Below are 24941 nucleotides of genomic sequence, written 5' to 3' on the forward strand. Positions count from 1 at the left end.
TATTAAGTATTAGTCATGTTCATGGTACGACGGGGGACAGAAAGATCTCTAAGGTATGGTTCCCTCTTTAGGGAACTTTTGACCAGGAAGACTGGTAGGGTAAGCACTGAAGTAAGTAAACTGCAAAAGAGAAGTCAGGGCCTCATGTGCTAACAGAATGGAGCTGACAGAGCAATTCCTCACAGCAGAGAGCACTGAGGCAGCTTGGAGGGTGAGGCAATAGCGCGGGACCAGGAAGGAGGGTGAGATGTGAATTTTTAGAAATGAGAGAAAAGGCAAAGAAGTGACAGAAGTAATTTTAGATAACACTGTAAACCACAGAATTCAGAATAAACTATGTGTGTTTAAGGAAAAGCACATGGCATAGTCCTATTGAACTACAATTAAGATTCTTTAGCTTGAGATTGGGGTCCAAACCTACATTAATAGTACAAATTGGTTTATGTTTGCAAATATAATATTGTTTTCTCATCTCTATTTATACAAATGGTTTAATAAATAAAGTTATAGGGGTGCCTGGGTGGCTCAGTTAAGTGTCCAACTCTTGATTTTGGCTCAGGTCATGATCTCACAGTGTGAGATCAAGCCCCACGTCAGGATCTGCACTGGGTTTGGAGCCTGCTTAAGATTCTCTCTCTCCCTTGCCTTCTGCCCACCTCCTCAAAAAATAAAATAAAATAAAATTTAAAAATAAAATAAAATTATAATAAATATATGCATACATAATCATTTATATGCAAAAGTCTGTGTTATGTACATGCACTGAGTGTGGTAGACTTTGTGCTGGGCACTAAGGATCTAAAAATGCATAAAATATAGACCGTATCCTGGAGGGATTACTCATAATCTAGTAGAGAGGGATATTTAAACAAATAATTAAAACCCAAAGCGATATGGCTTAGAGGGTTCCTTGGGGTGATCAAAGAGCACAACAGAAAGAGAAAGTAAGGGACATCAACTCACTGAGAATGTAAAATGGCTCAGATACCATGACAGCTGTTTCGTTGCCCTTCCTGGGAACACCTTAACCAAAAGAGTGACTGAGGTATACAGGAAGTGGTGAAGGAAGCAGGCAGTGCACCCCGGCTAAGGAAGCAGCAATCTCTCACAGGCAAGTCATGCTCAGAGAAAGATATTCAGAGAGAATAAAAGTTTTTACCATGTTCAAAATCTAGTCTCCCCTTTTCAAGCAAAACTCAGGCCAGCCTCTCACTTCCCCACCATGGTTAGTCATTTTAGTAATTACTGATTCAGACCCCAACCCAGATAACAGGGTATACTGGACTTTTGACCCATCTCCTGCCTAGAAGTCCATGAGAAGATGCCACTTGGTGCTTAGAAGATGTTTTCTTACCACATCAGTGAAATATGTGATTCTTCCCCCATATGCTGGGAGCCAAACAAGAACATGTTTCTCCTAACAACAGAAAGCACTTGTGAGACAACTGGTTCTCCTGTGAGGAGACCTGTCAGACATACACATGGAAATAAAAAAAAGCATATAATGGAACAGTCACCTGCTGGGAATCAGAATAAAAGGTACACTAATGAACAGGCTTATTTCACAAATATTTTTGCTTTCTTCATAATCTTAAAAATATATAACATTATCATCCATTCATTTTAGCAACACCAATATTTGTCAACTGCACATTAAGTCACCAAAAATGACATCAAAAGCGTTGCAGTTTTCACAAGAGGACCAGTAACTGCATTTTGAGAAATTGAGAATGACTTTTTACTATATAGATACAATAAAATTATTTTTCAAAACACATCCTTGTATGTATCAGGATTTTGGTTTTTCTAGTCCTTTATTAGTAAATGTCCGATATCAATGCAATAAGAGCATTTTATTAAAAGCTGATAAATCGAAGCGTCTGGGTGGCTCAATCAGTTAAGCATCTGACTCTTGGTTTCGGCTCAGGTCATGATCTTGTGGTTTTGTGAGTTTGAGCCCCACATCAGGCTCTGCAGTGGCAGCTTGGAGCCTACATGGGATTCTCTCTCTCTCCCTCTCTCTTTGCCCTTCCCCCATTTGCACTCTCTGTCTCTCTCAAAAATAAATAAACTTAAAAAAATTTTTTAAATGCAGATAAGTCAATACCTTTGTGTTAACAAATATGCTTATTTTGCCCCCAAATTTATACACTAAATAATATTTTTAAAGCTGTGACTTTGATACAGCACTTGTGTGTCTACATACAGTGATAATGTATTATATATATTTATTTTCTGTATATTATGATGTTTTGACATCTTTTTTTTTAATATATGAAATTTATTGTCAAATTAGTTTCCATACAACACCCAGTGCTCATCCCAAAAGATACCCTGACATCTTATAAAACCTTTTTAGCTGGGAAGAGACTGACCCTCCCAGGACTAGCCAATTTTTGGACCTAGCAAAGGGTTCAGCCTAGAGCATGCCTTTGATATGCGAATTGACCTATCCAGAGTCAGACCTACTCTCTCTGGCCTGTATACCCCAGGAGGCAATATTCCTGTGTCTCAATCATACCCAGGGCCAGGTACCAGGCAGCTAGGGACCACCCTTGTAGCCCAAAGCCTGCCAAAATTATTCAGACTAACCAAACAAACCACTTACCCTGCCCTACCTTGTCTTTCCCACAGAAACCCCAATAAAGGCTGTGGCCCACACTCTCCTCACTTCCATCGTCTGCCTCCACTCTGATGTTCTCCCCCGTGGCTCTGAATGACATGCACTGACTCCCTCTCTGGGACCTGGGAACATAATAAACTTCCTTCCAAACCTTGTTCTCTTCTCCTCTATGGCCACATTAACCTGACCTTGCCATATCCAACATATCCATTCTTAGAACAGATAGCAAACCTGCAGTTTATTAATATGCAAGAATTATGTACAAAGAATTTGTTAAGACAGAATTGCCAAGCAGAAAATCTATGCCACAGAGGAGGCAGAGGACTGAAAAAAAGAAACAAACAAAGAGACGTTGAGATGAAATTCTTGTCATTCATTACTTTGATCTCTTTCTTGCACCTGTTACACTCTGTGGGAATGAGTCGACAATGCATCTCCTCTAATAGGTAGTATTTCCCATTGTAGGAAAGGGCAATTTCATTCTCCTGTTCTTACTGACGGCAAGGATAATGACTGCGCATTTTACATAAGGTTAGTGGAGTTGAGTCTTTAAGAAAGGAGGGAAAGACCCTATTGGTTCCCTGTCATTGCTGTCTGGTAAGTGGTATCCAAGAAGAATTACTCAAGATGGGACTTCTGCTCAAAATGATGCAGGGCTGCATCCAGAAGAAAGAGATGGTTGCTTGGAATGTTATAAATGAGGCTTGGTTCCTGAAAAAGCCATGAGATCTTGCGATATTGCATTTTGGCAGGCAGGAGACCATTTTTAAATAATAAAAAGTGTAAACTACAGAAATGTACAGCCTCCCTCCCTCCACACACGTCACAGAGATACTTTGTCACTCTGCACTTTGTGCCCATGTTCATTTCAGTAGTACACTTCAAAGTCTTCAAAAACTTGTGTGGCAAGCAAGTGCCTACAGTGTCTGAAAAGATCCCAAAAAGAGAGAGGCCACATCTGCAGGCAGGTGGACTCCAAGTGTAGACTTCTTCTAGTGTGTGAAGGAGCTACCATTATAGAGCTGTGCACTCTCTGGAGGGCTCTGCCTCCCTGTGAAATACATTCTCATTCCCTGAGCCATAACGCCTGTGCTGAAACCTTCCTTCCACATTTCATTTGAAAACAGCCCTAAGTACAGACAGCAGATATCATTATCCAGTCTAAGAAAAAAAGAAAAAGAAGAAGAAAGTAAGAGAAGTGAAGGAGGGAATCAGATGGTGAGGGTGCAGCAAGGGAAGGGGTAAGAGATGAGGGGAGAGAAGAGAACACGTATGTTTCAAAGCTTAGCTCCTGTGTGGGAAGCAGAAAAAAAAATGGTATAGCAAAATATCCTTCTAAAATTATTATATTAATGTATTAAGAAAAGCTTGCAGAAGGGGTGACTGTGGTTTTAATTAGAATCTATGATGAGTTTCCTACTACACAGCAAAGCAGTTTATATATAGTCTCCTCAACTGTATGTTAGTGACCCGGACTGCAGGTGGGACATATTAGCAATGAACCGTACTAGAGAGAGAGAGATAGCAAAAGAATATGCTCCTGGTATATTATATATATATATATATATATATATATATATATATATATACACACACACACACACACACACACACACACACACACACACACACAGAGTGCCATCCACCAGACTATTGGGAGCCATTTCTCTTTGAAACTCCCCCTTGGCAATTCCCCTACTGTTCTGTTCTTCAGGTGAAGGGGTGCCCTCTCCCCTCTCTTGTGGGAAGAAGGTCCTGCCTCAAGAGGAGAATCTTGGCATGTGTCTGGGCTAGGCCGACAGGCTGGATTCTAGGACAAGAGCAAACGTTCCTATGCAGATGGAACTGAGGGGGAAGCATGGGATCACCCACCTAAGGGGCTGGGGCAGTCTGTAAGGGTATGGGCAGTGACCATACCCTCCCTTTGCTATTGTCCTTTAACAGTTAAGATGCATCTTACCACCTAAGCCCAACTGTAAATTCCAGAAGAGCAGGGACTCTGGCTTTATTCATTCTGCTATCACATAGTAGGCTCCCCTCTTGATAAATTTTTACTGTGCAATTAATATTTTCAGGGGTTCCCTGTGCTCACAATCTTCCTCAACTGCTGCCTGGTGTGGGGTTGAACACAGGTGAAGGGGAGGTAGTCAGGAAAGTTCCTGGGCAGCTTACCTGGGAGCTATGCAGAAGGGGGAAAGGAAGGAACACATGTTCTGCCCAGGTGCAGGGGGATTACATCTCTGTACTTGCCCTTTGGCTCCTGACTTAAGCACACACACAAAGTGACCAAGCCCAACTCCTCCATGAAGAGTGGGGATACATGGGACAGTAAGGAAGACATGCCCTCAATGAGATGTCTGGGCTATGGAATAATGCTGAGAAGTTAGCTCCTGGTATTTCTGTACCTTCCCAATCAGGAGCAGGAATCACTGCAGGCTCCAGGCTCTTCTCACCATAGGCTTCCCAGGGTCACATCAGCATCTGCAAGGGCCTCACCTATGCACCCTAAACCGCTAAAGTGCACCCACATCCCACATGAAACAATAAACCACAATCGACTAGTTGGTGTGCTATTACATTATGTTGACATTTAATTACATGCATTCATTTCAATTTGCAGTCTTCTTTTCCTATCTCAGAGGCAGTACACTTTTTTTCCAGGTTTCCATTATTTGTGTAGGCCCTCAAAAGGCTTGGAGACCCTGGGCTCCTGCCCACTGGGTAGAATGCCTGGGGAAATCCCAGTCCCAGTGCCAGGATGTGCTTCAGCATGCATGCTCCCCTGGCAGGCTTCTCCTGGCCCTTTCTTGGCAGTTCTCACTCCTTTCTGACCCCCAGCTCATATGTGTATACAGGTATCCCAGCATCAGTCTTCTTTGTCCTTTGCAAGTGAGGACCATCAAGCCTTACATGATTTGGATTACCCAGTACAATGGCTGGTGTGTATGAATCCACTCAAGAAATACTGATTGAATACCTACTAGGTTCTATGCCTTGTTCCTGCTTTGGAGGATGTACAGCTAAGTGTACATCCGAGTGGGACACTTGATGAAAGGATGAATATATATCAATGATTATGACCTGTATCTATGGACTCAGAGTGTATAATCCAAGGCAACACAAAACATCCAACATAACAGCATCTGTCATAGGAATGCAGTCCTTCTCTGCTCCCCAGCACCTTCCAGATGAGGCCTGTTGTGTGTATGCCCAAGACCTGAGTATCCTGGCACCCTGTCCACCTCAACTCTGCCTGGATCTGCAGCTTAGGTAAACTCCCATTGTGGGCCAAGCATGTCCTCCTGGCACCCTCCCTACAGAGAGAGTCATCCTTCAGTCTGGACAAATACCACCATCCCTGTACAGCAGGGATAGCATCTGGCTGTCTTGTCCACTCAGTCAGACTACATTTTTTCACCCAGTTGACTTCTGCAAAGTGAGAGCAAACAAATAAAGGGTGAGGGGAGCTGAGGGTGTGTCTCAGATGTAATAAGAGCAAAGACTATGAACAGAATGGAGTCATTTGTTAATATGAGTCAGGAAGCAAATACAGGACAAATTCAAAATTCTATATATCTAAATTTTAATGTAATGCACTCAAATCATCCCTTTAAATCTGGTATGCTAGAATTCTTTACGCATTTATATAATACATTTAGAACCTCTTTCTAGGGCTCAATCTCTGTCTAGATAAACAATCAACCACCAAGAGGATAAAATCTAATTTATTTTAATCAAACTACTGCATTCTATCATTATTGTTAACATTTCTCTTCCACATAATCTCTGCTGTTTTGTGCTCTCTCTCTAACGGTCCTCACTAAAGGGGGGTTCTTCCATCATCACAGCCCCAGAAAGGCAGCATACTTTACAAAGGAGACAGGAGGTCCCTTTTGGAGAATGACACTGCAATAAACAAAAACCACCACCAAATGCTGGGATATGAGCAGCACACCCTCCTGTTCTGTCCCCGCACTCAGCAGAGGCACCCGCACTTGAAAGAACATCTGCAGCATAAAAGCAGTGCCCATTAGCTCCTGCAGCTTGTTAGCATATTTTAATGCTGAGATCACAGCTTTCTATTTCTGTCAAGGTGCTACTAGGTGCCAGACACTGGATTCACACATTGCGTCATTACTGTCCCCAGTGAACAGATTACACAGCAATATTGGGGATGGAGGTTGAAAGGTAATGAGAAGGGGTAACAGTGGGAAAAGCAGACGGAGCACCTGGCACTTTGTAATGAACGAATGTGCTTATCATGCAGAGGGAGGTTCTAATTTGAGTGGGCACTGGTAGACATATTCTGGTCTGATGAGCACCTCTCTCAAAAACCTGAAAATAATTACATTATGTACAAATAAACACCTCCCTTGAATAAATGCTGTATCCGACATCTCATTCAAGTTAATAACGGAAGTAAAGTCACCGATTCACATGCTGTTTTGAACGACATGGGACTCTAGGATCAAAAACCACCTTACTTGCGAACAGACCAAGAAACCCCAGGCCCAAAGTGCTGATGAAACAAGGTCCTTACAGAGAGTAGCAGAGCTGCTGCTTCCATATTCTAACTCATTCCTGTGACACAAGTAAACACAAATCCACCGCCATCCATGATAAAAACAAGTTTCAGCACTGGTCCTCCAAGAAAAATATCATTAAAGGCCCTGGCCCTTCAGAGAACATTACACCCAAAGTTTCTACCTATCACTATCACAATTCACAGTTTTCCTGATCTCCACAATGCACACACATGAATATACACCGAACCCATCAGCAGCAAAGCAAAACACGGTCCATCATCCTCTGCTTTCAAAGGGAAAAAGAGCTCGAACCTGTATCTTTCTTCAAATACAATTCTTGCTCTTTTTAAAAAAAAATTTTTTTTTAACATTTATTTATTTTTGAGACAGAGAGAGACAGAGCATGGACAGGGGAGGGTCAGAGAGAGGGAGACACAGAATCTGAAACAGGCTCCAGGCTCTGAGCTGTCAGCACAGAGCCCGACGCGGGGCTCAAACTCACGGACCGCGAGATCATGACCTGAGCCGAAGTTGGCCACTTAGCCGACTGAGCCGACTAAGCCGACTGAGCCACCCAGGCGCCCCACAATTCTTGCTCTTATTCAAATGTTATATTTGCACACAATAAAATCCCACATACGTCTCACTCACATGCACCCCAGAGAGTAGGGAAAACAGGGAGAAGTTGGTAAAGGGGAAGAAACTTTCAACTATAATATGAGTAAGATCTGAGGATCTAATGTAAAGCAAGGTGGCTTTAGTTGAAAATATTGCACTGTGTAAATGAGATTTGCTGAGAGAGAACTTAAATATTTTCACCGAAAAAAAAAAAAAAAGATAAAATGTGAGGTGAGATAGATACATAATTAACTAGATGGGGGGATCCTTTCACAGTGTATACACATATCAAATTACCATGATGTACACTTTAAATATTTTATAATCTTTTTTTGTGAACTATACTTCAATAAAGCTGAAATTAAAAAAAAATTAAAGAAAGTTGCTAAGCACAACCAAGATGTTGACAGTTATGACTCTGGAGCCCCAGCTGACTGGCCCCATTACTGTGAAGATCTGCCCTATGAGGTCGTCTTTCTTCCTCCTTTGCATCTCAGTGTGCTGCTCCACCTCAGCACCTCGTGGCTTCTCCCCTTCACTAGGTTGGATCCTGTCTCCCTCAAAGACTTTTTCCTTCCTCCATCTCCTTCCCCTTCCTTCCCAGAGCCTCTAGGAGGGTACTGGACAGACATTACAGTGGACATTACAGCATGAGGGAGGCTGCAGAGGCACAGGCAGGACCCACGCTAGGGCCACCCAAACTAAGACACCTGCAAGCTGGAGCACACTCTACCTATCTATCTAGTTCCTGATGTGGCTTGCACACTGATTCCTCCAAATGCTTTTTTCTACATGATCTTAACAACTATCATAGCAATAGGACTATCCTCAAAAACTGTTGAAAAGGTGCCACTTGTGGCCAATGTGCGGGTGGGCGGGGGGGTGCCTACCGCCTCTAATAACCTTCTGAGTTATGTCTCTGTGCCTCTGCCCTTATGGGGTGCACACCAAGATCACCTGAAGTCCACCTATTCTGTGGAGAAGGGTTCTCCCAGGCAACTTCCTCTTTATTCTTTGTCTTTCCCTGTACTAACTGGACAAGTTAGTATGTTGACACTATACAGTGGAAAGAGAACTGGCCTAAGAGATAGAAAGCATTCATATCAGAGTATCTGCCACTGACTATTTTTGTGACCTTGAGAGAGTTATTTACACTCCCTGGGTTTAAAGTTCCCAGGTCTATAAAGAGGATCACTAAACTAGGTGATCTCTCGGGACCTTCCTGTACATAATTGCTTTATAGCATAGCTTCACTCGCTTACTCAAAAACCTTCAATGACTTCCTTCAAGATAGAGAATAAAAACTGTTTGGACTGATAACCCTGGCTTTTCAGAATCTGGCCTCAACCTGCCTTTTGTAGTATTGTTTCTCAAAATCAGCCCTTACCTCCAAGCAAGCTGGTTTATCATGACAATTCCTACATGACATCTCTGGGAACCCATTCCCCACCCCCCACCCCCACCCCCGTGCTTCCAGCCCCTCCTGCTGCTCAAGAAAATGAGAGTTCTCCAGCCCCACGATGAGGTCTGCCCTGAGCACCCAAGCTCAAAGAGATTTTCCCTGCTGTCCCACACACTAGCACTAGAGAAACTGCCCCAAGCTTTTATGGATCTTCTCAAGTGCATTATTTTTTTAAAAAATTTTTAATGTTTTATTTATTTTTGAGAGAGAGAGACAGAGTGCAAGTGGGGGAAGGGCAGAGACAGAGGGAGACACAGAATCTGAAGCAGATTCCAGGCTCTGAGCTGACAGCACAGAGCCCAACACAGGGCTCGAACTCACTAACCATGAGATCATGACCTGAGCCAAAGTCAACGCTTAACCGACTGAGCCACCCAGGTACCCCGACAAGTGCATCATTTTTAGCACTGGATGGAAACATCTGGAAAACAGAGATCATATTCTGCATACCCTGCACCCATCACATCCTCCATATATCCTGCACCCACCCTATTACTCAGCCCTGTGCTTCTTACATACTCAACCCCAAAAATATTCTCCATGAAACATGCCTCCAAAAAAAGGGTACATTGCTTCTATTTAGTATATCATTTTCTGCAAGTAAGTACCCTAAATATATCTAGAGCACTCTCCAACCTCCTGTTCAGATATTATCTTTCAGCAACTAATTCTCTTTCAACTTTTAAAAATTAATCAGTCCTGGTATGCTGGGGTTTTTTTGGGAGAAGCTAACTACCCTGGCCATCAGTTCTTATCATTTCCAGATTAAATGTCTCAACATGAGAACAAACATGGAACTACAAAAGCATGAGGAGGCAGTGGTTACTGGCTCCTGACAGCCTTGTGGGGGTTAACAGGATGCACTGATAGGTCTGAGGAAGTGAAGACCCTTTCCATCTCCTAAGATCAGATTAGCATTTAAAAATTTGGTGTCGTGCCAAGCTCTCTCCCCATGGAACAGACGACACTTGACATTTCTATCTTCTAAGTATACCTAACAGAAAGAGGAGGGTGTCTCTGAGGAGTGCATTTTCCTTGGTCGCCCTTCTGTGGAAAACTACATCAAATAATAGACACAGATTTAAATCAAGTCACAGAAGGTAAATAATTGTCCTTGCCTGGCCCAGCCACTCCCTCCATGACAGAGAGAGTTGCCGTCAAACTTCAACCAGCTGCCTGCTTCAAACCCAGACTGGTTGGGAGAGGCTGTGAGTATGAGCGAACCCCACTGGTGTACCTTACAGGAACAACAGCTAGGCCTTCCCCCCAAGATCTAAGGAGAAAGGGATCAGAAATTTAGCTCATGTTCCTTGTTCTTCCCTTTTTTAGAATCAAATGAAGTAACAGAAGCCCCAAACCCCCCAATAAAGAGAAAAGATAAGGAGGCAACACACCTAGGCACCCTTTCCATTACAGGTGTGTGCCAACGTGAGGGCAGGTACCCTTTCTCAAAGAAGGGGAACAATACTATATTCTCCTAGCCAAGGCACATTCATGAGCCCACAAGTCACCCCACAAAATCTCTGGAGTCTCTAAAACAGGCAGATGCATGCTTTGTTTCTCTGACTGTAAGTGAACAGAACCAAAAAGTGTTGGGGTTCTGCCAAGTGTTGTGGTTCACCCTCCAGACACCCAAGGCCGCCGGCATGAGCTGACATCACTCCCGCAACATCATGCCTTGTTGCCACAAATGGACACTCTCTATAGGTTATCTAAAGGGCGGGCAAGTTTATGCCGTAAGTGTAAGAGTCTGATGGGGACAACAGGCAAAAATTTGGGGGAAGAAAGATGCCTTTCTGAAATACCAACACACCTTCCAGGCTACCTCGGCAGTATTTCTGGGAAGAGACATTTTGGAACAAGGACTGACTTGTTCCTTGCTTATGGCTGCAGCTCTTGAACACAGGATTTCTTTCTTTCCTCTCCAGGAATTATATACTTTAAGAACACTTTTCATCTTTGTTTTTCCTTTTCTTTCTGGGAAGGAAGAAGCAAAAACTGTCTACTTTTCCCTCTGCTCTTAGAGCATAACAAGAATGGATGAAGGAGTAAAAAAAATTATTATTGCTAAATTTATGTTGTTGGAGTTTTTTTTTCCAAATTAAAAGTTTATGTTCACCTCTCTGTTGAGACATGACCAAAAAACCTATGAGCCCAGATAGTGAATTCAGGGGCCTTACACTTGGGGTGGAGGGGAATAGGGGGGTCAACTCCAGCTCTGCAGTAGAGGACATGTCACATCGTAGTTGTATTTTAGCTGTATTTTTACAATTACTCAAAGATGGTTCCTTTCAAGCTTTACCACAGATGCTTTTGAATGTTTTCTTTTTTTTAATTTAAATTAAAAAAAATTTTTTTACTATTTATTTATTTTTGAAAGAGAGAAAGAGACAGAGCACAAGCAGAGAAGGTGCAGAGAGAAAGGATGACACAGAATCCAAAGCAAACTCCAGTCTCCGAACTGTCAGCACAGAGCCCAGCACGGGGCTTGGACCCACAAACTGTGAGATCATGACCTGAGCCAAAGTTGGACGCTTAACTGACTGAGCCACCCAGGCTCCCCTTGAGTAAGTTTTCTAAGGCAAATATATGACTACTCACATCAAGCCCAAAAATGAAGCCCTTTCCAGTTGAGTTGAGTCATGCTCCTCGTTGGTGGTCCTTTGCCTTCCCCCATAATTTCATCCTGATAGCAAACAGCCCCTTCCCCACCACCGCCACATTTAGATTGTGAGTTTTCATAAACAGAAACTCACTACTTATATCATGTAAACACCATTCTTGGCACTGAGGAAACATCGAGTAAAATAACCATCAAAAAGTATCCATGTACTAGAGCACAGCCTGGCAGGGTACTTGTAAGATTTTTATCTCATTTCCCATAGCCCCATTAGCAGAGCTGCTTGTGATGAGATCCAGCTTTGGAAAGTTCTCAAGAGATTCATCAGAAAAGAAATCAAGCCAGGTGAGTTTCTAAAACCCTTCTTAATTAAGAGGCTAAACCCTAGAAAATGAACAGTCAGAATGGACAGCCTTGACTGGTGGGGTACCTGGCTCATCAATATACACAATTAATGCAGGTCACCCAACGGTCTGTGTTCTTATTTTAATGACACAAGAAGACATCCTCCTTTTCTGCTCTCTGGCCTTCCAAAGACCATGTCTGAATTAAATCATTCTGCATTCTGTGGCAGAGTACAGTTGAAATCAATAGTGTTATCATACTACAACTCTCCTTTCACATTCTCCCTAATGCCTAGTATTAGTCAAGTTTGCACTAAAATTGATCAGTAACAGAGGGCGGTTTCTCTTAACACCCCTGCCACATCTAACCTCCCCTCCCACCCATTGGCCTCCCCCAGGAAGCAGGATCCACATTGATTTCTATCTGATTACAGGAGAGCTTGCCCTGACTTTCCCCGGTTACTTAAGCCGGCGTCTCATTGCGTGTCCTTAGAGACCAGGGCTTCGCTCAGGCAGAGAGCGTCTAGACAGTATTCATGACCCATCTGTCTGGCACGGCCCAGCGGATGGCAAACTCTATTAGAACTGAAACCATTTTTCCCTCCTCCTCCTCCCATCCCTCTCTCCCTTTGCAAAGCAGGAATCTGACACTGAAAATTACTATCATTGTTGCAATTCTCAAAATAGCACCGCCAGACTTTCATTAACATCCACGCTAGACTACTAAATATTTAAAGAAGTGGATAAATTTCATCTGAAGTGGGACAGCCCTGCACACATGAAAGCAGGAACAGAATCAAAATGTAAATCTAAGAGGTTGTTTTTATCCACGTAAATTTAGTGTCACAGCAGGAGGAAATGATGCCTCAGGTTTATTGAAACTTTCCCTCCCATTCGTTCTCTGCCTTTGTTTATCTGAAAAGGCAGAATTGCCTTTCAAGGCCCTACAAGATTTTAATTGATCGGAAAACTGTCTTGGAGAAACAAAGGCAGAAAACCAAAGGGGGAGCAGGGGAAGGAGGCCCCTCTTTGGCAGTGAAGAAGGAGGATGAGCACGCTGCTAGTGCCTCCTCTGTGGCTCACCCCACAAAACACATCCAGGTGGAATGCTGCCAGTGATAACCTGCAATCTGATCCGGCTCAGCCAAACAGATGCACATCCTTCTCCTCACCTTGTTTTAAATACCATCTTGGATCATTTTCATACAAGTCAATAATGGTTTTTGTCATGGATTCTTTTTTTTTTTCTTTTTTTTAACGTTGAAACAGGGGTGGGGAGCCCTGTCAAAGAATACACACACTGCTCTGTAGAACAGCTTGATTTACTACAAGCAGCCTCTATTGCTGGCCCTGACCAAGGTAAGCCAGAATTCAGCAAGTGGAGCCTTCAAAGCACAAGCCATCCCCACCCCCCATGCTCTAGGACAACACAACACACTGGAAGACCCTTGTTCCACCCTCCCTGCAGTCAGCAATATCAAAGGTCTAATCCACTGGGTTGCTTAAGGACCCAGGAAATAGGCAGTGCCCTCCCTCCACTGGGACAGCTGAAAGGGGTCTGAAGGGACCACAGTGCACACACAAGATCTGAAGGGAAATTAGGGGTCTAGGGCCACAAGCCCACATCTGGCCAAGGAGGGCTCTTGGTGCTCACAGCAGGTAAAAGGGGGAGGGTAATGGCAGAAATTTGCTTTGCTCACTGGATCCCACCAAGCGTGAGCCACACAATCTCTCATGTGTACAGGGCGGCTGTCATCACACTCACCCTCCTGATGGGGAAAGTCAGACAGAGCGGGGAACTGACTTCCCCCGGGTCACTAAATAGTACACAACCTGGGCAGAACTGAAGAAGGGATTAATTAATTAATTAATTAATTAGTAGAGGAAACCCAATAATCCTTGACACACTAGGACTACAGGGTTAATTTTTTGTAATCTATTTTAAAATCCAGGGTGAAACCAAGATTATCAGCATCTATGTATTGATTAAAAATTATCATATAGGGCGCCTGGGTGGCTCAGTCGGTTAAGCGTCCGACTTCAGCTCAGGTCACGATCTCGTGGTCCGCGAGTTCGAGCCCCGCATTGGGCTCTGGGCTGATGGCTCGGAGCCTGGAGCCTGCTTCCGATTCTGTGTCTACCTCTCTCTCTGCCCCTCCCCCGTTCATGCTGTGTCTCTCTCTGTCTCAAAAATAAATAAACGTTAAAAAAAAATTTTTTTTTAAATAAAAAAAATTATCATATAAACAACTTCTCTTGGAGCACGCACTTCTATGGGTGCTCATAATAACAGTCTGTCTGATCTCTAGCCCCAAACCCTACAAACCTCTAAAAACTGCTGAGTAGATCCTTAACCTTGCTCAAAAAAAAAATCATGATAAAAACCCCAAACACCTAGAAGCAAAAACAAAACCACAGCCTAAGTTCAATACCTAACTGCAGCATGTTCTAGCTCTGTGAGCCTGAATAAATTACCCAAACTCTCTGAGTACTGTCTCATATGAAAACTTTCTAGGATGGTTTTGAGGTGAATGAGATGATGCATGTAAACAGCTGACACTCAGTAATGGCAGCTCTGTGCCTACCTCATCTCTACCCCTGAAGCTGCAGGCCTTCAGATAAACTCTTTGTACCCACTGGTCATCAGAGAAAGGGAACAGTGTTTCCATACATCCTCTTTGAATAAAGAGTGACAAAACAGACGGGAACCAGAAATGGGTAAAAAACCAGGGTCAGTGAGCACCCGGTGTGCACTCCTGTTTTTCAACATTCAAGATGATCAACAGATTAAGAGTGGGAGGGATCTGACAGGTGTCCTAGCGCAGCCTCCTTCACAAGCAGTTCTCCTGCTGAGCCTTTGCTGAGAAACACAAACAGTGTTCTATGAAGGACCCAAATGAGGCAACTGGCACGAGTTTAATGTGAACTGTATATTGGAAACAGAACTGTGTCAACATTACATTTTCAGGGTTTGGGTAACTATGTTATGGTTATGAAAGTGTCTCTTTTTCTTAGGAAATACACGTTGAAATATTTTGAGGTAAAGAGACATGATGTCTGCAACTTACTCTAAACTGGGTCAGAAAAATTAAGATGTTAATATAGAGAGACAGAATGATAAAAAGAATTAGTTTTGTAACTTTATTCTAAGTTTGATGATTATTTCAAAGTGAATTTTAAAAGACAGCAAATAGATAAACAGGGTATAAATGTAATAATATTTACTGAGCATTTACTATGTACAAAGCATTATTGTAATTGCTTTACCTAAACTATCTTATTAAATCTTCAGAAGAACCCTTTGAAGGAAATACCAATATTATCATCTTCATCTATAAATGAGAAAATCAAGATAGGAAGAGGTTAAGCAACTTGCCTAAACCTACAGTGAGTGAGTGGTGACTACAGGATTGGAACTCAGGACCTAATACTATACTTTGTATTTTAATTTTTTTAATGTTTATTTATTTCTGTGAGAGAGAAAGAGAGAGAGTGGGAACAGGGGAGGAGCAGAGAGAGAGGGAGACACAGAATGTGAAGCACACTCTAGGCTCTGAGCTGTTGGACTCAGCCACCCAGGCACTCCTATACTTTGTATTTTAAGCAAATTGTAGGGCTAGTCTGGGAGCCCAATAACAGTTTATGGGACTACAGGAGAATATGTTCTCCAGGAGCAGTAAGAAACCTGGGATGCTAAAGATACACTGGCATAAAACGGGGACCTGACCTGGTAGGACTAATCAGGTAACTAAAGCTACACAACATGTCCACACTGAGACGCACTCCCATACTTACACACACACACACACACACACACACACACACACACACACAGCATACACTCTGGAACACACACTCACACTTCTTTAGGGCCTGGAAGGAAGCGTTTTACATTTCTTCGGGGCTTGGCATGAACCAGCCCTTCATATAAAGCATGTGGGTATCCAGATGCCAAAGATTTATCTCCCAAGTGTTGCTGTATTGGGAAACCTTGACCTCAGTAAAGCACATCACACTAAAAGTCTATTACTTTCATATACTTTCATATACATCATAGTAAAAGTCTATCATACTGTTGATTACAGAATAAACACTACACTAGAGCAGGCTTATACTCTGGTTAGTTAGGGTGTTTATGGTAACCCAATATATACTGTAATGACAGACAATTTGGGAGGGCAGACCTTATCTTCATCTCTTTCTGTGTATTGTCATGTGGGCTGCCAGGATTGTATAGATATTTTTAACTCTTCAGTTCCACTAGCAGGGCACTAGGCCATGCCAACAGAAATTTTTTTGCATCCTCTGGTCAGACTTGAGTTTTCAAAAATAATCACGTTCATCCATTCATTCAGCAAACACATACAGGGCCGTGAACCACATGCTATATATTCCACGTATTATATGCTATATATGCCATATTACCATATGTTATATATGTCACATACCGTATGCTATATATGCCATGCACCATACGCTATATATACCACTCACCATATGCTAAATATATGCCATGCACCATATGCTATATATGCCATGGACTCTGGTGGGCATAGGGGCTATAGCAGAAACCCGTATAGGCCCTGTTCACTGAAGGTCATGCTTATAGCATGCTGAAAAGTAGCAGAGGAAGAATAAATGGTTTTCAGTTTAATTCAATAAATACTTTTCAAGTGTCCATATATGTACAGTCTATGCTATGTTAGGAGCATCAGTGCTCCCAAAGATGTAAGCATAGCCCCTGCCTTCAAAGAGCTCAACATCTAGTGGGGACTATATTTGTACACATATAATGATCAAGCAGAACAGACAGCACCTTACGAAGGGCACAATGTGCTGTAGAGTTCCAAGTAGGAGAAATTGTCTCTGGCTTTGGGGAGGGGATTAGAAGGTGTGACCACCACCTGGATATAACTGGCAGATGGTCAAAACACTAAAAAAACCACCAAATGAGAAACTGGTCTAGGGTGGAGGGAAAAATCATTGCTTCAGCTTTGGATGCTCAGGGCTTAAGAGGCTTGGAAGAGGCCCAATAAGCAGTTGGATACATTGGTCTGGGCTGGAGATAAGAATATGGGCACGGTTTTGATGCCCATGTGCTGTCTGGTATTACCCAGACAAGGGCTAGGAATGAGAACTATAAGCCAAGGTTAGCACCTGGGGGACAGAGTTGCTGCCAAAGAGAAGGAACAGCTGGAGGTGTCCAGAGACCAGTCAGCTGCAGATTCTGTGACCCCAAGGGAATGGAATTTCAGAAAGGAGATAGATGATCAGCCTTGTCAACTGCAGAGAAAAGACTAGTAAAATCAGAAATGGAAAAAAGTCCACTGGACTTGGCAATGAGTAAGTGAGCCAGCAAAAGTAGCTAGGAGAGAGTGGTGGTTAGTACAAAGGGGTTACAGAAGAAGCAGTCAGGGGCTGTCAAGCTGTTTTCCAAATGCACTTTAAGGTGAGCCAGGGAATGGATGGAGGGTAGAAGCAAGCAGCGAAGTTCTGCACAAGTGTAGAGAAAAGCAGTAGAGGGCTCCAACCAAGGAACTGCAAGGATTCTCACAGATGCTGAGGGCCCTGTCCAAGTGGAGGCCATGTCCAGTCAAGGTGTGGTGCCTATTGGCAGCTGAAGCCTTCTAAGGAAGAGCTGGGAGCAGATTACATCCCAGGGTCTACAAAGTAGATGCAACACAGAGTGGTGGGCTCAGAGGCACAGGGCTGTAGGGAGTTCAGAGGGCAAGGGAGGGAAAGGAAGGGTCAACTGGGTGAGGTGAAAGAACAGGCATGAGGAAATGAGTTCATGAGGCTCCTGGGCACTGGGGAACTGGACAGACCCTCCACTCCTGGAGTTTCACCTGTTTAAACAGGCCACTGGGATCCAGAATTCTGGATAAGACCTAGGAAGTGGATCACCCAAGTACACCAGAGGGGGTTTGCCAAAAGGTGCCATATATACATCAGATGTGTTTTAATATATCAGTTCATAATGACACATAAAGAAAATCTCATTGGTTACCTCTGAAGGGTGATAGGGAACTTTCTCATTATTAAGAAAACTGATCCTACATGATATCTACTTCATGGTAATCACATAGTTGATGAGAAGTTTCTCTTTATACAAGTATCCCCACTAATAAATGAAGAAAAAAGGGTAGTATTAGGTTATGACTATCTTGCAACCCCTCATGACTAACAATAATCATACAACAGAGGGACAACAAGACAGGGTGGGCCTCAGAATGGAAGACAATGGCACATATAAAGCCACTTCACCTACACAACATTCAAACCTAAATCTCCCCAAACTCTAGATGTAACTATCAAATTACAGGAATTAGAAGGCACAGAGGAGCACATTTAGTGACTTCATGGGAAAGCAGTCAGCAAAATTCTGAGTATGGAAACCCTATAGAACAAACAATCCAGACCCTTCTACCAAAAAGTTACATGATGTAAGAAAGTAAAAAATTCTTCAGGGTGATATCAATCCATCTTGGAGCAATTTTTGGAGCCTCTTTGAATCCTGGTTCAAACAAACTGTAAAAGAACAAAACAAGGGTGCCTGGCTGGCTTAGTTGGTAGACCATGAGATTCTTGATCTTGGGATCATGAGTTTAAGCCCCATGTTGGGCCTTAGAACTTAAAATAAATATTTTTTTAAAAACAGACTTTAAAACAAAACAACATACACATTTATAAGACAATTGAAGAAATATGAACTCTGACAGGATATGTGATGACAGTAGTGAGGGTTAACATTTACTGAAATAATTACAGAAAAAATTAAAGGCCTGGTCTTTGTGAAGACTGATCGTGGTAAGTTCTCCACCTGGTTATAAGCCTGGTCCCAAATATAAAATACTTGGTGTTAACTAAACTTATTGCAGTAATCATTTCACAATATACATAAGGTCAAGTCTTATGCTATATACCTTAAACTTACACAGTGCTGTATGTCAATTATGTCTTAAAACTGAATGAATGAATGAATGAACGAATGAACGAATGAACAAACAAACAAACAAGCAAGCATACTTGGAAAGTAGGAAGTTAACAGTCAAAGGTGAAGTACATGGTAGTACAGTTCAGTGCCTAAACATGACTTGAGCCAAAGGTGCCAGTCCCTTTGGCAGGGTGGGGGGTGGGAGGTGGGGAGGGGAGAGGACTGTGAGAAGAGCGGGTTGGGAAGAAAGATACCCAGCTCAGACTCTAATATGTTGAATTTTATCTTATTTGCTTGTTATTACCCTAAATGGTCTTGGGCCAAAAAAAAATTTCCTCCTTACAAAGACCTGTAGTTAAAATCCTGGCTTAATTGGGTATGCTTTATTAGCTTTAGTTCATTTGATTTTGAGATTCAGTTTTATGAGACCACCTATGGAGAAAGAAGCAACTTCCCCCTCCAGTAGGGATAGGAGCTCCTACACTCCTCACTTTCCCTGAATCAGATCCCCTCAGTTAATTGGAAATTCCACTGAAGCTGAAAGTGAAAGTTGTTCTGATTAAACTGCTGGCTTCGTTTCAAATTTGGGCTTACTCTTAAGGTCTAGTGGCATGAATTCCTTAGCAGCGATTGCTTAAGGAAGGTCTGTTCTTGCCAACACTTCCAAAGCACACAGCTCTTTCCAAAGCTACTCAATTATTGCTTCTTGGAAGTCAAAGGAACTCTGCCTCTCCCCAACCAAGATGTAGCACAGTGGCTTTGAAAATGTAGTGTAACAGGAAACACTCAGCCTGGCACGGAGAGAAGAGTTCACTGAATGTCTGGGAGTTGCAATGCCAACATCACTCAGGGCAACAGGTGAGCTGTGCAGCTCCCCCCTGCACATGCACAGCAGACACATAGGCAGTCCATCTTTTAGAGATGGGCAGAAAGTATAGCATGACTTACTGGCTTTTCTCTATGGGCCCAACTCACCTTTCCAACCCTGTCTCAGGCTACCCGCTCGCTACCCCTGATTCTCCCCATGTTCATGCTGTTCTTGGCTCTGACACGCTGTCCTCTCTATGCCACCCAGCATGTCTCCTCTACAAAGTAACCATGACTACCAGTCCAATAAAAATAATTCTCTCTAAACTATTGAACCACAAGATACTAGAATTGCTTAGCTCTCACTATCCTGTGTTAATATTTATTTATCTTTCAGTTCCTTGAATATCAGCACCTTGATAACAGGATCTATGTTTTCCTTCATCCCACACATTTCCTGGTACAATGCTCAAACAAGGCACTTAATAATTTTATGTGTAAATATAATAATATGTACAAAAATAATTCTTTCTATACAATAAATCATTTTATTTATATAATTTGTATTTTTAGTGCCCATGAGTACAATATATTGATGTAACAGCCAAGAGAAAAGACATGAGAAAAACTGACAATTTAGGCTGGTAGCATTTTTCCTCCTCTATAAAAAGATGCATCCAACAAAATTCTTTCTGCAAGGCCATCAACACCAGCCCAGTCATCCACATCTGTGCAAAATCCTTTGAGGCTAACAGGAAAATAAACTAGCCTCAGTCAATGGAGAGCCTAACCATAGTTAGCAAAGTAGACAAGCAGGTGAAACCACTCAGTTTAAGTTCCAACAACATTTTTTGACAGGAAAAACTACTTACAGCTCTTATAAGGGCCTCCATGATTATCAGTATTACCAACTTCACAAATGACAGTAACATTTTCTTACTACCCTTAATTCATGGTAAATTTTAGCAAATATCAAGTGAGAGACAGAGATTACCAAGACATCTGAGCCATGGTGCACACCCACAGCCAATAACATAGGCATAAAACTGATTCTAGCTCATCTGGAAATCCAGAAGATTCCAATTTGCTTTACCATAAGCACAATCAAATAGCAGAACACCAAATGTTTCCTACAGGTGGAAACAAAGCAAATCAAGTAAATGGATCTTGTTCTTAAACAGGAACAAGGAGGAAGCACTATGTGTTTTTCTGGAATGTGATATTTTATATGCAGGAATTCCTGTAAAACTTCAAGTTCTCAAGGTAGAGAGGAAGGGGAGCCTCAACATCAGAGTTAGTACTCGGTGAAAGGCATACTGTCCATCTGCTATAGGAAATGTATTGGGAGATCCATTAAAACCCACTTTCAAACGGAGAGCTTCTAAGCCTCGTTACACAGCTAGTAACAGAAAGAAACATATCCTTTGTTTATATTCTTGCCCAATAGGGTATGGGGAAGAAAACATATTGACTCACTACTAGATCCTCTTCTAGCATCAACAAAGAGCAGGGAAGCTACAACCTTTCCCAAAGACTCCTGACTACAAAGAACACCAGCTACAACAAACTCAGAGCAAGTGTCCTGATGTGACAAGTGGGCTGAGTTCCCTCTGGTGGCTATGAAGAACTGGGGCAAAAGAGTGCAGAAGGGCTGCTGGGCACATCAGAGTAAGCTGCTCTCAGCTGAGGAGGGGACAGAGCAGGTAGGAAACATCTAGAATTTGTGAAGATGAACTAACCTTTGGACACGTGAAAAATTTTGTAAAATATGAAGAGTGAACCTGACATTAGAGACAAAGGATACAAAGCCATGGTGGTCCACCTCTCCAAGAAATGGCCACACCATGAGAGGGGATCATGCTAGTAATGATGCAATTATGTAGACTATACTTTTTGTGTGTATTATTTCACTTAAATTCTCATAGCATCCTTATATGACTGAGAACTAATTCCCGTTTCATAGATAGGGAAACTATGGGTCAAAGCGGTTTAGTCACTTCCTTGAGCTGAAACTTGAAATCAAGTCACAGCCATGGTCTCACTCTGTGTCCTTATGTCTCCTGGTTTTTGTCTTAATGCCCTATTTTAGCTACAAGGACACAACAAGTGTTAGTTATATCTGAACATCAAGGACCAACAGCTTGTCAACAGGATCTTAAGATTCTCATTAGGACAAACTTTTGCAGCTGCCTGGGCAACTTTGAAACATTTATACCTGTAACTCCTTCACCTTGCTTTAAGCAAAATTAAACCATTCACATTGTTAAAAAATGAATGAAAAGAGTGCCTGGATGGCTCAGTTGATTAAGTTGATTACTCTTGGTTGGTTGCTCTTAATTTTGGCTCAGGTAATGGTCTCAGAGTTTGTGAGTTCAAGCCCTATGTCAGATTCCACACTAACAGCATGGAGCCTGCTTGGGATTCTCTCTCTCTCCCTCCTTCTCTGCCCCTCCTCTGCTCATGCTCTCCTTCTCTAAATAAATAAATAAATAAATAAATAAATAATAAAATGAATGAATGAATGAAAAAGTTACCTGGAAATAGGCTTTCAAAAACAGAAAAGAGGGGTACCTGGGTGTCAGTAAATTAAGCATCTGACACTTGGTTTTGGCTCAGAAGATGATCTCACAGTTTATGAGCAGAGTCCCACATCCTTGGGCTCCACTGTGACAGCACAGAGATTGCCTGGGATTCTCTCTCTCCTTCTCTCTCTGCCCCTCCCCTGCTTGTGCTCTCACTCTCTCTCTCTCAAAAATAATAAACTTTAAGAAAAGTACATTTTAAAAAACAGAAAAGAACGCTAACAAGAAGGGGAGAGAGGTGGGAGGAAGGGAAGGGAAAAGAAGAAGGGAAGGGAAAAGAAAGGAAGGGAAAGGGAGAAGAAGGGGGGAGTGGAGGGAAGAGGGTTCAATACAATAAGAGGACTGCAACTGAATTATCCTAAAGAGAAGGAGAAGCACCTTCAAGATACAGAGAAACAGTCTGCGAAGTGCCCAAGCTTAGAGGGACAAAGGTTCGGTTGGCTTGCTTTTCACACAGAACTCTCTAAACCAGTCAAAATACCACCCAGTTGTAATATTCTCTCCACAGTCTATCATGTAATATGTTTGCTGTTACTCAAGTCTAGAGAAAACAAAATAAGAAATTGCCTTTACATTGTTCTTCTCCTTCTAAGACCCCCTGGCTTGATTCTAGTTGACCTACATCAAGTGCTTAGGACTAGCAAGATTCTAAGTGCTTTCTGTGGACCATCCCGCTTAATCCTCACAATACCCATCCTCATGCCCCACTGTGCAGATAAAGTCAAAGAGCTGCCCCACTGTTAGGTGAGTGCCATGGCCAGGATCCCAACCCAAAAGTCAAACTCGGAGCAGGCAGGACAGTTCACTGTGGGGATCCCTTCCCTGTATCCAAACAAGCTGCATTATGAAAATTACAGTACTTATGGCCACAAGGGCTACTCAATTATTGCTTCTGGTAAGTCAAAGGAACTCTGCTCTCCCCAACCAAGATGTGGCACAAGCTTTGAAAAAATCTCCACAGGAGACACAAGGACCAAATATCAAGAAAGCATTCCTCCTAACCTTAAATTGTCTTCTTAAAGTATAGAGATAGGACTTTAAGAACACTCAGTATAAGAAAATGCAAACTGACATGAAGAGAATTATTACACTACTAGACTCCCGAATTTAGCAAGCATAAATAAGAATAGGCCTTAAAACTCACTAGACGTGGCCATTTTCTGAGCTTGCCTTCAATATAAAAATACAGCAGGAATACAGAAAACCATTTCTTTTAAAAAATCTCCTCCCATTTCACATTACAGTATCAATATTTATGCAGTATGATAGCCATAATAGAAATTTTAAATCTGTAAATAAAAACAAATATACCTTCTCAAGATAATGTCCGTAAAACTGGGGAGAGAAGCTGAATTTCATAAAATGATCTCAATAGGACCCCATGAAGAGGAGTAAACATCCCCCTTGGATGTGCTATTGCAAAGACATGCTCATCATCAACCCACTTCACTCAGCTCAAGAAAACACAGGAAAAGGTAAGGCAAATTTCCTAAGAGAAAAGTTCAGTAGTGTGTCAAAGCTGCCTTCTTACTCCTTCCTCTTCATAAAAACCATGAGATCAAAAAATGAATGAACTTCAAACTCTGATTTCACCTTTTCAAGTATAAGAAATGGTCAAAGCCTCAGCCTTGGGATGCAGACACGTAAACACCTCACTTAATTTGTTTTCTATCTAGTACCAAGCAGAAAAATACATGATCAGAACTTTTTTTCACATCCCATATAAATTTTTCTATTCTATTATTTTAATTACATGGCTAATTATGAACTCTCCACATCTTTCTTTGCTTATTTTAAATTATTTTCAAATTATTATTTTAAATTACTCTAAAACTTTTTACAAAACTGGCATGAATATTAAATCAATATATTATTTCTTACAATCCTGTTAGTGTTTCTAAGGTAAGTAGCCAAAGCCTATTCTAAAACACAATGCCACTGGCCATTTCTGAAAGTAGGATGAATTTCCCAGTTTAGACACACCATCTTTCTATCCTGAAAGAAAAAAACACTCCCTTTGTGAAAATATAAAATTTCTTTTCTTAACCAAAAACCAACATCCTTTTATTTCCCTATGACCTCACCTCCTAATTATTTCAAAACACATCCAATTTAATGATACCAAAGTAAGTAGGAGGGACTTACAGTTGAAGATGCCGGGAGGTGGATGCTCGGTCACCAGGAGACAATTTTCTTCATCACTGTTGTCCCCACAGTCGTTCTGTTGATTACAGACCAGTGAACCAAGATACAAGCATTTACCGCTGGTGCAGGTGAATTTGCACTCTGGAAAAGTACAATATAAAGCATAAAGTAGTCAATACAAGTAGTGAATTCAATACTTGAATTTTTTTTTCCCCATTTGTGCATTTGTGCACCATGACAGTTTGGGAAATCAGTCTATCTGTAGATCCCAAGAAACTGA

General features: G+C 42.0%; 1 protein-coding gene across 13 annotated transcripts in view; it reads right to left on the reverse strand.

The window, feature by feature from the left end:
* LDLRAD4 (low density lipoprotein receptor class A domain containing 4) overlaps positions 1-24941 on the reverse strand; it is a 441951-nt gene that overhangs the window by 175855 nt on the left and 241155 nt on the right. For all 13 annotated transcript variants that reach the window (XM_045457534.1, XM_045457543.1, XM_045457540.1 and 10 more), the window contains one exon: positions 24662-24802. In XM_045457534.1, coding sequence (XP_045313490.1) covers positions 24662-24802 — 141 coding nt within the window. The remainder of the gene's footprint in view (positions 1-24661; positions 24803-24941) is intronic.

This window comes from Leopardus geoffroyi, chromosome D3 (genome assembly GCF_018350155.1).
Source record: "Leopardus geoffroyi isolate Oge1 chromosome D3, O.geoffroyi_Oge1_pat1.0, whole genome shotgun sequence".
NCBI lineage: Eukaryota > Metazoa > Chordata > Mammalia > Carnivora > Felidae > Leopardus > Leopardus geoffroyi.